Raw genomic sequence first — 15352 nt, forward strand, 5'->3', positions numbered from 1 at the left:
TTATCTCACAGAGCTGGGGTATAGAAGGAAGCATGTAAGGAACCTAATAGATCACAGACACTGACTCATTATACAGCCTTTCAGTACTGGAGTTTTTAAAAAAGTCAATGACTGTTTAATTCAGGAAAAAAACCTTTAAATACAGCAATGGTTTTTTTCCTCTGGAGGTTTATTTTACATTGTATTTTTATAGTCATTTGAACCCGTTTAGTGGGGGAAAAAAAAAAAGCAACAAACTCTAGACCAGAAGTCTTAGAATTAAGCCCTGGTTGTAATTCCAAATCATTGTGAGGTCTTAGGTAGTCATGTAGTATCTGGCAGCTTTTGGTTATCTGTAAAACAAGGGTAGGACTGAAAAGTTTTTGTATTTCTTTTCAGCTCAAAAACGCCATGGTTCTCTGTAGCGATACGCCAAAGGGAATGTGAGTAAGTAGTATGACAGTTAATAATGTCAAAGGAAATGAATGAATGAAAAGATAGTATGGGAACTCAGTTAAAGTAAATTTATTAATTTAATTAATATTTGAAGTAAACTAAGGATTGGTGGACTTTGTTCATTTGGATGCTACTCACCTGTGACCCACAGAAAGTGTAACCCGTCTGTTCACTACCAGAGTTTTGGACAGGATTGGCTTCAGGGCAAGCAGTTGGATTCTCTTCTTTTCTGAGATTTTAGAACCCATACAGGATTTCAAAGCACTGTACCCGGGCAGGAATTTCTGGTTGTGGTAAGGGCAATCCAGAAGTTTAATTTCTGGCAGCTGCTTCTCTCAGTGCCTTTAGGGAAAGCCAAAATGCAGGTCATTATGTATTTCCTCTTTTAATAGTTTGGAAAGGCTACTACTTCCTAACTCTGTGGCCTTGAGTATACATAATGCTTTGAACATTTAGTATTAGCTGTGGTGTGGTGATGGTACTGGTGGTGCAGGTGGTACTAATGATGTCAAGAGCATTAGCATGAGCATGAGTAAGGCATTCAGTGGGTGATGAGGTGAAGCTGACTGGCAGGTATAGTAACATGTTCTTGTATGACCTGATAAGTGCTCTAACATGTATGAAAGGCACGAGGGAAGTAGAGGAAGATAAGAGTAGAAGTTTATTTTGGGGGCAGGAAACATCATTCCTGATGGAGACGTGCAACAGCCCAGTCATAAGGGGACTCAGGGAAGTAGGAAAAGTACTTGGTTAGAATTTAGGATTCAGAAGTGGGAATGGTAGGGAGAGAGGGGGTGTGAAGAGCAGATTGGAAGTAGATAGGAAAGGTGGTTGTGTGCCACGCCTTGTGACTCTAGTGTAGAGATAGTATAGAGCTAATAGGAGCCTTCAGTCAGAGATAATCACCAGGGTATTATATTTGTTGGTGTTCTCCCTTCTTGTTTTTTAAAGTAACTGAAATAATTCCAAGAATAGATTAAAGTTTAGAGGGACTGATAGCACAGAAACAAATTAAGAGGTTATAATTGTTCTTGAAAAGAAGATGACCTGAGCTAAGGGTTTTGAGGATGCTTGTAATCCAGAGCTATTTCTGCAGTAGAATCAGCAGGATTCATGGCTAGTAGAATTCAGGAGAGAGAAGGGATGTCAGGGGTGATTATGGTTTCTGGCTTGAGCAACTGAGTGGACCACGGCAGGGGGTTTCGGAAACGTTTTGTGTAGGGAGGCGTAGAGGTGGAAAGTTAAGGGACATCCCGGTAGAGCTAACCAGTGGAGACTCGGGTAGGTGTAGATTTAGGCCTGTGTTGCCCTAGCTGAGATCCTGTAGTTGGGAAGTATGGGAGCAGGCCTGGAGCCGTAGGCAGTATCATTTAAGAACTGAACAGAGGAAGGAGATGGACAAAAGCAGACTGGAAGGAGTAGCCAGGGTTGACAGAAGTAAAGGCAGAGGAAACAGTAGAGAATGGTGGTTTAAATAGCGTTGGAGGGGAGGAATATTTTTCTGTTGAGTACAGAGCAAAGGAAGGGTCAGTGCTGTTTTAGGTAAATCCAGGGGTAGAACTGAAATTGGATTTCAATAGGACCACATTGATGGGACTTTTTCTTGCTTTTCCTAAGATCATAGCATCCTCTTTTAATTATTCACCATGATTTGGCTCCAACTTCTATATTTTCCTTTTTCATACCTACCCACATATCCTTCTGGCTACAAAAGTAGGGTCACGAACTTTTAGGGATCCTGATTGAAACCGGTGTAATACATATACAGTCATGGTAAAATAGGATTTGTTTGTTTGTTTGACACAGGAACGCCAGCCACTACATCTGCGTCTACAGCAGGTTTCAGTTTAGGATTCAGTAAACCTGCCGCATCTGCCACACCATTTGCTCTCCCTATTACTTCTACCTCAGCTCGTGGTCTTACTCTTTTGTCTGCTCTGACGTCAACTCCAGCAGGTGAGGCAGAATGGAAAAAGTCACGTTTTGTGGTTGAATTTTGTTTTGTTTTTGGCTAGTGAATATAGGGATCCACCTTATTCAAGATAACTTCAGTTTTGGAAAGTTTTTATTTTAATCACTCAGCAATTAGGATCCTACAAAGATCATCATTGGCTTTAAAGCAGCAGGAGCCATCCTGGAAGTTAATCTCTGTTTACAGAGCAAAGCAGGGACAGGGTGAGAGGTAAAATGTAAAACTATTAGTATACACTTTGTTTCCAAGGAGCATATTGGTGACAAGAAAGGATAAAGAATTTGCATCAGCCTTGCCTGCCTTAGGATTCATTCCATTTTGAAGGCGAATTTGGCATCCTGGATTGAAAACTCTTTATTATTCTCTGGAATCCGTTACCTTACACCATTCTAGTGTTACCTAGAACTCTTATTTGTGTCACTAGCGTTTCCTTACGGTCTTATTTCTCTTTATTCTTAAGTATATGTAATTTTATCTTTAGCAAGTAGTTTTTTAGGAAAAACTAGAGTGAATTTTGTCATGGACGTGAGGGCTGTCTGTTTTGGTGGTGGTGGGGAATGTTTTGTATTTTCTCCAATGTTCTTAGAAATGATGTTTCCTTTTGAAGCCTTTACCGTTTTACTTTCTATAGGATCTACAGGATTTACCCTAAATAATTTGGGCGGAACAACAGCTACAACTACTACCCCATCAACAAGCCATTCCTTATGGGGAGCCTTAGCTGGTTTGGGAGGTTCACTTTTCCAGAGTTCAAATATAGCCACATCAGGTAATTAATGGTATTCATTTTCCAAAATAGTAAATATTTATATTTAAATTTACTTTATCTGTATTTTGACCTTTGGAACAGACCACTTTGTCTCTTTAACCTGAATGTTTTTGTTTCGTATGAAAACTGAATTATAAAAAAATGGTTTTCATGCATAATTGGACATCTTAGCCATATTGTAGAAAAAAAGTTTTCTGCTTCTCAGTATTGACTGACTATATAAAGAAACAAAGAAGGGCCTGTTTAAGGATCTTATAAACTATTCTAGAGAAATTTATCAAGAAATGGTAGTTGTAGAGTCTTGGATCATTTGGTATCTAAGTTCGTTGCAAAACAACTTGACCTTTCAAGCCCTGGTTTTAAGAATGGCTTTCCATTACAGGCATCAGGAAAGGGTATTAGCGTGCTTTGAAGAAAAGGTTTTAGAACACAAGTATTAAATTTATTCTAGTCAAGCAAAATACTAAAGTATCAATTCAATTGGCAGAGAATACTTCATATTTTCCATCTTGGATTGATTTTTCATTTCTTTCTTATTTTGAAATTAGCTTCATGTTAAGGATTCTGTCGATGTTTTGAGTATTAAGATATACTATAAATATATTTATATATAAATATAAATGAATGAATAATAGAGGAAACATGATACTATAAATAATGTAATATAATACCATGTAGGAGTGAGAAGAGCTTTCCTCTGATTTGAAAACATTGTATAATTATCTCACATAGCAATATAATATCAAGAATTTCTCTTTAACAATTTATGTGTTAGGAAAAACATATTTTTTGGCTTTGAAACATGTAAAAATCATAGCATTCCCAGTAATACATAGGTTCATGTATAATGGCTATTTAATATCAGAAGTTTTACTCAACACCTCGTACGTGTCTCATACTTGGTCGTGTGGGAGAGATGAAGGAGAATGACCTAGTGTTTTCTATTAAACAGCTCTTTCATGTCCTCCGTTCAGGTACTAAATTTAGTGAAGAAACTCTGGGTCAGTGGAAGGGGAAAAAAGGAGTTGGTGAAGATAATCTGTAAAAATTTGTAGCATTCAGGTTTGCATTATCTTTCAGATACTTGTCTTTGTCACTGTAGTCTCACCTTGTAGGTATTCAAAATATCTCCTAATAACTGAATCACTGGATGACTGTAACATACATTTCTTTGTAGGATAAGTGTTTAAACATCTCTCCTAAAGAGTCCTATGAGAGCAAAACACAAAAATAACAGAAAGGGGAGGTGGAGGATTGTTTTTGTGTCTTTCTAATGAGTTTGTAGGCCTGCTACAATTTTTCTTAGGCTCTAGACACACGTCAGTGCTTGATTTAAGGTTGTGCTAACTAAACATACCCCTGTATTTTTTTTTTTAATGGACATTCATTTAGCTATATTTTTTTTCACACATTGTCAGTATTTAAATCCACTCTTCATATATCCCCTGCTTTTATTCAGTACCTCTACTGTTTCCTCTGTTTAAAGTAAATAGCATCTGTCCAAAAAGAACCACAGTTATGTGAGCTTGGTAATGCATGGACTTAGATGATTTACCAATGCGTGGTGTTTAAAATTCTGCTACTTGATTTACAAGCATACCTTTATGACTTAAGATTAACTGTAGTTTAGCCCCTTCAATTCCTTTTGTCAGTGCGGTAGGATTTAAATAAATGAAGTCTATTTCTTTCATTAAATTTTTTTTGAAAAAGCTTGGGAGTATGAAATTTGATGTTTGAACTGTAAGGCTTCTAACTCTCAGTTCTTTAGATTTCATGAATAATGAAACTATTGGCTTTATAAGATTTATAAGATTTGCTGAAATCTTATAAATCATTACCGGATTATTTTATTATGTAATTTATTTATCTGTTACCAGCTTTCCTGAGGTATAATTGAGAAGTAAAATTGTAAGATATTTAAAGTGTAGAGCATAGTGATTTCATATATACATGCACATTGTAAATGCCCATCAAGTTAATTAACACATCCAATACTTGATAATTTAAAAAGTATCCAATTACAAAGCATGACTAGAGGACAAGAAGTATTCACCTGGAAATATACAAACTAAAACTGCTTTTTCAGGAGGATTTAAAAAAAACAAGTAGTATGTTCACATTTATTGAATTAACAGATAAACTCTGACCTTTTTAGTAAAGAAAAATTAATAGACCCATAAATACAGAGAACTGATGGTTGCCCGAAAGGGTAGGGAGGACAGGCAAAATGGCTGACGGGGAGTTGGTACAACCTTCCAGTTATGGAATCAGTCACAGGGATAGATATAATCCATGGTATTGTAATAAGGTTGTATGGTGACAGATAGGGTAGTGACACTTGTGGTGAACATAGCATGTATAGAGTTTTCAAGTCACTGTTGTATACTAATGTGACATTGTGTGTCTACACTTTAAAAAATTACCTAAAACGTAAAGAAGTTAAAATTATATTATCCAGACTACATACACCATTAAATCCCAGCTTTAGACTTATTCCATGTTATTTGCTTAAAGCAATTATGAAGAAAAATGGGATCCAGCTTGAAAGCATTTGAGAATTTTGTCCATTGAGGGAAAATCATTGTAAAGACTTTGTAAATTATATTTGGTTTATTTGTAGGACTTGGACAGAATGCTTTAGGCTTGACTTTGGGAACCACAGCAGCTACTTCAACTGCAGGCAATGAAGGTCTTGGTGGTATAGATTTTCGTACCTCATCAGATAAAAAGAGTAAGTAATGTTCTGTTCTAACAGTAACTTAAATTTCTATGTCAGTAAGATTTTTAGTTACATGTTCAGTAGTAAAGTTTTTACTTTTACATTTACTTTATATCTCACAAATTTTTTGTGTATTATGTGTTTAAGATTTTATTTTCATAGAAAACTGAGTTTTGTTTATGCATACGGTTATGTAACTGTCAGTGTGTGTATTAATATATGTTCTTAAGTTGGGATCATGAACACATGTATGGTATATAAGTTGATACTTGAACAACATGCTTTGAACATGTTAGGTCCACTTATATGTGAATTTTTTCCAGTAAAAGTGGAGTCCTGTAAATGTGTTTTCCTTACGATTTTCTTAATATTTTCTTTTCTCTATCTTACTTTATTGTAAGACTGCAGTATGTAGTACATATCACATACAAAGTGTGTGTGAATAGACTTTATATTGTCAGTAAACATTCTGGTCAGCAGGAAGCTATTAGTAAAGATTTTGGGGAGTCAAATTATGTGTAGATTTTCAACTGCCTGGGTGTTTAGGACCCTTAATCCCTGCATTGTTCAAAGGTCAACTGGATTGCTTTGTAACCTGTTCTTTCTCATATGTTATATCACCAATATTTGTCAGTTCAATAATTCTTTAGGAGTGTTTTATTGCTGCTTACATCAGCTTTATGAATCGATACATCATTAATCAGCCGTCCTTCCATTATTAGTGTTTGTATTCAGTTCGTATACTCTAGGAAGTATCAACATATTGAGCATCTTTATGGGGAGAGGCAATGTGGTATTGTAGCTTAAGAGGATAGACTTGAGCTGAAACCTGGCTTCAGATTCCCTCCACTGTTGATAAGCTCTGCGACCTTGTTCAAGTTATTTATCCCTCTGTGTTTAGTTTCTTTATCTGTAAAGTGGGGGAAAAGAACAGTAACTACTTGACATTGTTGGTCCAAGGATTATAGTTTATAAGACTTCAGTAGAGCCAGGCACATAATAAATGCTCTCTTTGTGTTTGTTTTTCTTATAAATTTTTATTCATATTTTTTTATTATTTTTTAAAGACAACCTAGAAACTGAATCACTGGCTTAAAGAGAGGGGAGAGTTTTGGAGACTCTTGGTAAATATTGTAAAATTACTTTCTAGAAAGAGTTTACCAATTGATTACCCACCAGCCAGTATGAAAATGCCGTTCTTACTGTGCTCTTGCAATGCTGAATATTCTTGTTAAAAAATTACCAATCCAGATTCATTTTGAAAGATGTTTTAGTTTTGTTGATTCCCTGTGCATTATTTTTTGTTTTGTCGATTCCCTGTGCATGATTTTTTGTTTTGTCTTGCATTGCCTCTTCTGCCTCTGATGAAAGCATGTTTCACCTATTGCATTGAATCCTCTGAAGAACCTAGAATGAGTAACAGATGAAGGAGTCCATATATCTGTGTAGGAATTTTTTATTTGGATGTGGTTTTTATTATGTAGACGATTCTAGGGTGACGTACTGTTTTAAAAGCTGGCTATCCTAAAATCCTTTTAAACTTAGAAAATTTAGGATTACTTTGAATAAAAATTGATTTTTATTTTATTTTACTTTTTTTTTAAACTTTATTTGACAGAGAAGAAGAGACAGCTAGAGAGGGAATACAAGTGGGGAGTGCGAGAGGGAGAAGCAGGCTTCCTGCTGAGCCAGGAGCCTGATGCAGGGCTTGATCCCAGGACCCTGGATCATGACCTGAGCTGAAGGCTGATGCTTAACAACTGAGCACTCAGGCGCCCCCAAAATTGATTTTTAAACATAGGGGTCTGTCTCTTGTTTTTACTTAGTTTTCTTTGTAGCCGCATCAAAATTAGAAGGAATTATCTTAGATATTTTAGCAGCTTATTTTTTAATCAGCTGAAGCAATCTGGTACCCTTGAACTACTTTGATTTTAATTATGAAACTGGTTCTCTCTTTATTGTAATTGCTTTTAGGCTCCACGTGAAAGACTTGATTGAGGCAAAGGAGTAAGAGAAATATAAGGAGTTAATCTCCCTTTGCACCCTCCTCCCCCGCCCCCCGCTGCACTCCACCTTCCCCCATTGTCTTCCTCTTGTGTTGTGCCTCAGAGTTGAACCAAAGGAGTATGTAAAATAAGTGCACATGACCTGATATAGCACATCCAGTTCCTTTTAACCTGCTATACGTGTCCAGGGGTTCCTTATTAATCTAAAGGTTTTCTCTGTTTCCCTAGCAGCTGCATCAGTTAGCCTGGACCTGCTGTATTGGGTTTGATAGATGAAGAGGGGTAGGAAGCAGTGGTCTATAAGTGGGGGCAGCATGGAGTAAGATCTAGAGACAAGGATGCTCTTTACTCTTTTGAAGAACTGCTGGAAAACCGGCGAGCTGCAGCATGGGAAGATCAGATTCCAGATGTCATGAAGGGAAGGGCCGTGTATGTCATCTTAAAGAGTTTTGTAATTACACGGAGGACAGTTGAGACCCACTAGGGTTTTGATGTGAATAATATGACATGAGATACGTGTTTGAAGAAGAGCATTCTGGCAGCCATGTGGAAGATAATGTGCAGGAGGGCAGGAACAGAGGTGGAGTGCTGACAGTGAGCTTTGACAGCAGTCCACAGGTATTACAGATGCCAAGCTAGATGGACTAGTCAGGGCCCACGGTCGGCCACAAACAGGCCTAAGTTTTATATACGCAGGTTTGTGTGTATAGAGACTTCTGTAAATATAATAAAAATGGAATATCAAAGAGAGAGCAGAATAGGACACTAATGAGTAAAAAAGTTGAAGTCTGTGGGAAAAAAATTAAATCCCTCCTTTATCTTACTGTGTCTCACCCAGTCAAAGGCTTGCATCGGTAGAACATGGATATCAATTTTAGAAATGTTAAACTATGAAAGAGAAATATCAACATACAAAGTAAGGAAAAATAAATTGTAGTTAGATTAAAAAGGTAAACAAAAGAAACCCTATGGACAAAGGCAAAAGGTAAAGGACAGGTGGGAAGTAAAATACTGCTGTTTCGATGCTTTTTTCCTTCACATTTTAACATCCGAAATTGAGATGTATCTTGAAATGAAGGTCTCATTTTAGAAATAGACACATAAAGTATATGTATGAGATAATTAATATGCTTAATGTTGAAATAGCTCTGAGAAGTCAGTGAGAAACATACCTCGGATATACCTCAAATAGCCTGAATAGACCATTCACTCAAGGAGAAATAGACTTGTCTAATTAATATTTGAAATGTTTTACTTAGTACTGTCAGAAATATGAATTTATATGATAATGAAGTGGCATTTCTCACCTATGTACTGGCAGTGATTGTTTCCGAAAAATGTACATTGTTGTAGATGGTGTGACGGAAAAATTACTTATTCGTAGTAGGTGGGAAGATAAATTGGAACAGTTGTTTTAAAGGATCAGTTTGATAATACAAAGGTTTTCCTTGATGTAATCTTTGACCTATAAATTCCTCTTTCTGTGGAATACAAATAAGTCATGCACAAGTATTTGGAGATAAAGGCATTCACTGTAGCAGCATTGTTTATATAGTAAAGGCGTATATGTTAAGAAGAGGGTTGGGCATAAAGGTTCTGATACAGCTATGTCATCAGTATTCTGTGGTCATTTAAAATCATGTTAAGTGACATGAAAAAGACTTAATTTCAACATCCTGAGAAAATATGTGCACATAACTTATGGTCATCCCGATCACATTTAAAAATGTGTGTGTAAGTGCCAAAAGAGGTTGAAAGAGGAACCATTAAGGTTCTGTGATGGGATGAAGTTTTGTGTGTTCCTGTATTTTCTTCATTAAGCAGGTCTTATTTTGCAGTGTGAAGTAAATTCTGGAAAAGCAGAAAGTGAGTCACTGCATTTTGCTGACGGAGCATTTTTACTTTTCTACTTTTAGACATACACTATTAATGATAACCACTAAATAAGTGTTCATGAGAAAGCTTTCTCATGTTGATCTATCTGCACACATTAAAAACATCATCTTAAAAAATTGCTGCTTTTGTAAAATATTTAGAGACATCCGGGTAGTCTGACATATTTTAGTATTCTGAACTGATAGAACCTAAGAAAGCATCCAGTAGAACTTGCAGGAGGTCAACTGTGCTAAGCAAGAATATTTTTCATAGAAGATAGTTGAAAGAGGAAGAATCTTGCCCTTGAAAGAAATAGATACAAATCACCTACGTAACTATCTGTTTATGTGTATACAAACATGTCCCCATAGTATGTAGTTTGGAGTTTGTGACAAGTGACCTCACATGATGTCTACGAGGCTGTCCGAAAAATGCTTAGAAGTTTCTGTTTATACCTAAGTTTGTGTTAAATTGAAACTTGAATTTGGAATACATTGTTAAATGACCTGTTTTTATATAAAGCTTCTTGAATTTTCTAGGTGATAAAACAGGAACAAGACCAGAGTAGGTTTACAATTTAACTTTCAAAGTATTTTATTTGTTAATTTATAGGCAGGTGGTCTCATCGGAAGTAAAAGAAACTATATAGACATTTAGAAGAAAAATTCTTTGAATCAGTTTTTGTCTAAAGTAAAATAATAAACATATGCTCTGGAAAGATTTTGGCAGGTCAGGTCTTTAATTTTTAATTATTAGGAAAGTTATAACCAATTCTTTCTGGAATACTTTATGCTCAGTTTTAGGTATACAGACCTTTTCTATATAAACTACTATACCAGTCCCATTTATTTTCTGATGATGAAGAGGGAGAAAAGCCTCTATCTATAATATACATCAGATAGGTTTGAAGATCACTATTTTTACTAGCACTTACATTTCCTCACCTAATTTGTATTACATTAGATAAAACATTTGTAAATAAATGATCAAGTTCATGCCTCCAAAATATCTTCTGTATACTTTAGCCCTATTTCATAAATGAGAAAGCTGTAGGAGACTGAGGTTTGCTTCAGGTTCTATCAAGGATGTAGTAGCAGATCTGTGACTGAATTTTAACTCATAATTCCATTACAGCATGCCACATTTCACCTCTTCCTATTCTCATTAAATATTTATGATTCCCTCAGTCTATCCCTAGGTTTTATTTTGTTGAAGAATAAATTGAAATTCTAAAAATCAAGTAAAATACAATTAGAATCTCATTATGAGAAGTTTGTAGACTTTCTTTAATGAATGCTTTAATATTTTTGAACGAAATAAAAGGTCAGTCATAGAGTTTTTGAGCCAGTGGAACTTTTTCAATATTTAATCTCTTGTATTTTCTAATTTTTTTTCTTAAACATTTGGTCAGATGCATTTATGTGTACTTATGATAGGTGCCAGTCCTTCTAAAAGGGAAATTAGAAGAGAAATCTCCCTGTCAGATGAATTGTTAAAGCTATTTTAAAGGTCAGGAAACAACATTTTTTTATAAAGAGATTTGAAATCAACCATAAGAGCTATAAATGGGGAATATTTGTTTTACCTCCTCCCCTTTAACCCTTGTGTAGTGGAACTCAGCTGTCAGCTTTTTAGAACCTCAATGGCTTTAATCTATCTGTGGCATTTTTCTCAGGGATAGTAAAGCACTGAAGGATGAAAATCTCCCTCCTGTCATCTGCCAGGATGTTGAAAACCTCCAGTAAGTGTGTCAAATGTAATTAGATATATCATGTTGAAGAATGTTAGAATCTATTTTAAGGGGAACATCTCTTCTTCCTCTTAAACATTTTAACTTGGGTGTTGGTAAAAATTTTAATATTTTTATAAACAAAGCAGAATAATGGGAATTAAAATTCTGTTATTGTCAATCTTTAAAAAGCATGTGAACTATGCATGAATTTTTAATATTTCCTTTTTAAAAAACACTAGGACTCTGACCAGCCTATAGTAAATATGCTTTTTTCCTATAGGAAACCAAAGGTGTATTTTTTGGAATTCAGTTTTATGTATCTTTTTAGGAAATTTGTGAAGGAACAGAAACATGTACAAGAAGAAATTAGTAGAATGTCTTCAAAAGCCATGCTTAAAGTAGAAGAAGATATTAAAGCTCTGAAACAGCTTCTGTCACTGGCTGCCAGTGGATTACAGAGGAACACCCTCAGTATTGACAAGTTGAAAACAGAAACTGCTCAGGTAAACTAACTTAAAGTAACTTTATTGTAGGGTTTTGTTTTGTTTTATTTAAGTCTTATAGGTTATAAGACTTGATACAGATGTACTGTAAGAAAACTGTATAGCATGTGTGCTTTTTAAAAAAAGATTTTATTTATTTGAGAGAGAGAGAAAGAGAGCATGAGAGGGGGGAGGGTCAAAGGGAGAAGCTGACCCCTTGCTGAGCAGGGAGTGAGTTGCAGGACTCAGTCTTGGGTTTCAGGATCATGACCTGAGCCGAAGGCAGTCGCTTGACCAACTGACACCCAGGAGCCCTAGCTTGAGTACTTTTAAGTTGCTATGATACTAGTAGTCACTAGTTTGTATTGAGTTCTGATTATTTATGAGGGAGTATTTTAAGCAATTTAGTTTTCCTGAAAGCTCTATGAGTTAGGCCATCTTATCTTTGTTATATAAAGAAGAATATGGGCAGAGAGGTTGTTAATAAATGGAAGAGGTTGTCAATAAGTGGAAGAGCTGATACTCTTAACTAGTTTGTTTCCTAAGAGTACTTGCTGGCTAAATTGCTATATCATGCAAGCAAGGTAGAAAAATATGTTTTTAAAAATCTGTCATCCATTAAATAAAAATTATATTAAGCTTTTTAACTATTAAAAATTCTGATGACTTGCCAGTCTTCTGTCTTAGTTATAAATGTTAATGAGGCTCATGTTTTTTGCCATTCATATGTACTTGTTTTTTCTTTCTATGCTATAATCTATGTCATTTTTTCTTTGTTGACACTCTTGCCTCCCTTGTGTAGTTTGAAGTCTTTCATCGTCTCCTCCTGGCTAGTTGTTCCGTCTCTGTGTGCCCAGCTCCCCATCTGTTTAAAGGTGGGTGTTGCGTAGTCCTCTGTAACCTTCCTGAGTGCTAGATGAATGCGTTCTTCCATAGTTCTCTGTGATATCACACAAAATACCTGTCTTTAGTCCCTCTTAGCAATTTGCTATTCCATTGGGATGTAAGTGTACCTGGTTCTTTACCTAACAACTTCAGGGTTCCAGTTTTAAATTTATTCTTGGGGACACCTGGGTGGCTCAGTTGGTTAAGAGGCTGCCTTCCACTCGGGTCATGATCCCAGAGTCCTGGGATTGAGTCCCACATCTGGCTCCTTGCTCAGCAGGAGGCCTGCTTCTTTTTCTGCCTCTGCCTGTGCTCACTCTCTCTGACAAAAAAAAAAAAAAAAAAAAAAAAAAAGAAAGAAAGAAAGAACAGAAAAAAAATTTATTCTTGGATAAGATAAGAGGGGCTTTTCAGTTACTTAGTTTTTAGGATTTTGTAGTTGTTAGCTAGGCTCTTTCCCAACTGTGCACATTCTGCTTATGTTTCCTTCCCAAACCCTGTTCCTAGTCTGTTTCTCCATCGAAGACTGGCTGTTATGCATATGGATACCAGTGTGTGATATGCATTTGGGGAATTGAATCTTTCCCTATAGTTTTAATCTCAAGTATTGTTTTATGATCCACTTTTTGTCACCATTTTTTAATTGAATGAAATAGTTTTAAAATGCATTTCTCATGCAATCTACTTGACAAAAATAATTTTTCTCAGTGATACAATATTCCACTTGACTTGTCAGGTCCTTGCAGGAACATTTCCTGGAGTGCAGCACAACAGTGCAGGAGGGAAATCTTTTGTCCTCTTAATAAGGTGATGAGGAAACCAGGAATGAGAAAAAGCTGGATAAAGAAATTCCATAGCAATCTTTTTCAAGAACTTGAAACCCACAACTTATCTTTAGTTTGTGTGGGGAAATTCATTACTTTTACAGCTAAGGGATAGCTTCCAGTTTTCAATAAATTTATCCTATACTTGATTTTTCATGAAATTTGAGATTTTAAAAAACACTATCATTGAACGTAGTCTGCAGTCCTAGACATAAGACCACCACCCACCATATGCAGCCTCTTGAGCCTTTGCTCTGCTTTTCTGCAAGTGGCAGAGCCTCACATGTATTGCTTCTCACTAATAAATGAATGTGTACCCTTGGCCCTGAGATTGGAAAGGAACAGTGTCACTCAGGGTCCAAGTCTGGATGCAGGAGCACATTGTGGAAGAAGACTGCTGTTTCCACTCCTGTTAAGGAGTTAAGCCATCCCTGTGAAAAGGGGGTTATGCAATCAGGATCTCAGAATAGTATTTGCAGGGTACCGTCAACTGTGCTGGTGTATTTCTGGGACTAGTATGTATCTGAATACAGGTTTTTATTGAAGTATTTTTTGAGACATGCACGAAGCCACTATTTGTGCCAACGCCTGTTTTAAGTTTGCTACACAGTGTGGTAGGAATTTAGTTTGAGCAGAGGTTAAAATCAGAATTACATACCACTTGTGGATTACCTCTAGGTGAGTTTGGCATTGAAGCAGTGGCTATTCTGTTGTTGGGGCACAAGCTGTCTATCATTTTTCCTTTCAAATCATCTGGGAACCCCCTAATGCTCTCTCTCTAGATGTCCTGGAGCTTTTCATCGGAGACTTGCCCTAGAAAGGAGGAAAACTGATAAAGCTCAGACAGAGATTGAGAATGAAAATGGAACCACTGTAATAGATCTTCCAGGTACTTTATCCCTCGAAATGGACTGTTCAGGGACAGGCACAGAACCTGCTGAGCTCAGCTTGATATCAGCATCTCTGCCCCCGTGGCCTGAGGAGCCTGGCCTGGACAACCCCGCCTTGGAGGAGAACACGGCCACTGACAGTATGTGCTCTTCACCTTGCTTTTGCTTTTCATCTGTTTTCAAATCAGATATTTCCTTTCTTCTCAGTACTCCCTATTACTTTCCCTCCATGGGGTGTTGTTGTTGTTGTTTTTCCTCTTCAACAAATAATTTTATTGAGATATGCTTCACGTATCACATGTTCACCCTTTAAGTGTACAAGTCTTAACAGTTTGCTGTTTAGAAACAGAAAGCGAGTTTTACTTTGAGGCTTATGCTTCCCCCTCCCCCTCTTCTGTTGTAGTCCACAAATTCACTGGTCATCAGCAGGCTTCTTTTGTTTGTTTGTTTTGAAGCCTATTGCTTCTTGATTAAGAAATCCACAGCATCAAGAAGAACAAAAATAATACCTCAGCCTACGTGCTTATTCTGTGTCAGCACTGTGCCAGGCACTTTACATATATTAACTTATTAAATGCTTCTACGAATACTGGCTTTTTTTTAATGATGAGGAAATTTAGTCAGGGAGTCATTGGTCAAAGTCTGAGAGCCACGAAATCGCTATATATGTATCTGACTTCCAAGGCCATGTGTCTGACTATTGCTGTCCTCTGGTAGCAGCCACTGATCTGTCTACATGACCCACCAGGAAACAGGCAGAAAA

At 36.5% G+C, this 15352-nt stretch overlaps 2 protein-coding genes across 2 annotated transcripts in view; one reads left to right on the plus strand and one right to left on the minus strand.

Moving 5' to 3' along the window:
* Positions 1-15352, minus strand: part of LOC309848526 (ral guanine nucleotide dissociation stimulator-like) — a 438233-nt gene that overhangs the window by 390095 nt on the left and 32786 nt on the right. The gene's annotated exons all lie outside the window — the stretch shown is intronic.
* The window catches only part of LOC309848515 (ligand of Numb protein X 2-like), a gene marked incomplete at its 5' end in the record, with an annotated part of 385857 nt that overhangs the window by 6211 nt on the left and 364294 nt on the right, over positions 1-15352 (plus strand). Inside the window, 6 exons of the mRNA XM_082700211.1 lie at positions 2242-2391; positions 3039-3176; positions 5797-5907; positions 10316-10340; positions 11452-11517; positions 14482-14729. Of these exons, the coding sequence (XP_082556337.1) occupies positions 2242-2391; positions 3039-3176; positions 5797-5907; positions 10316-10340; positions 11452-11517; positions 14482-14729 (738 nt within the window). The remainder of the gene's footprint in view (positions 1-2241; positions 2392-3038; positions 3177-5796; positions 5908-10315; positions 10341-11451; positions 11518-14481; positions 14730-15352) is intronic.

Source organism: Mustela nivalis, assembly GCF_964662115.1.
Source record: "Mustela nivalis genome assembly, chromosome: 15".
NCBI lineage: Eukaryota > Metazoa > Chordata > Mammalia > Carnivora > Mustelidae > Mustela > Mustela nivalis.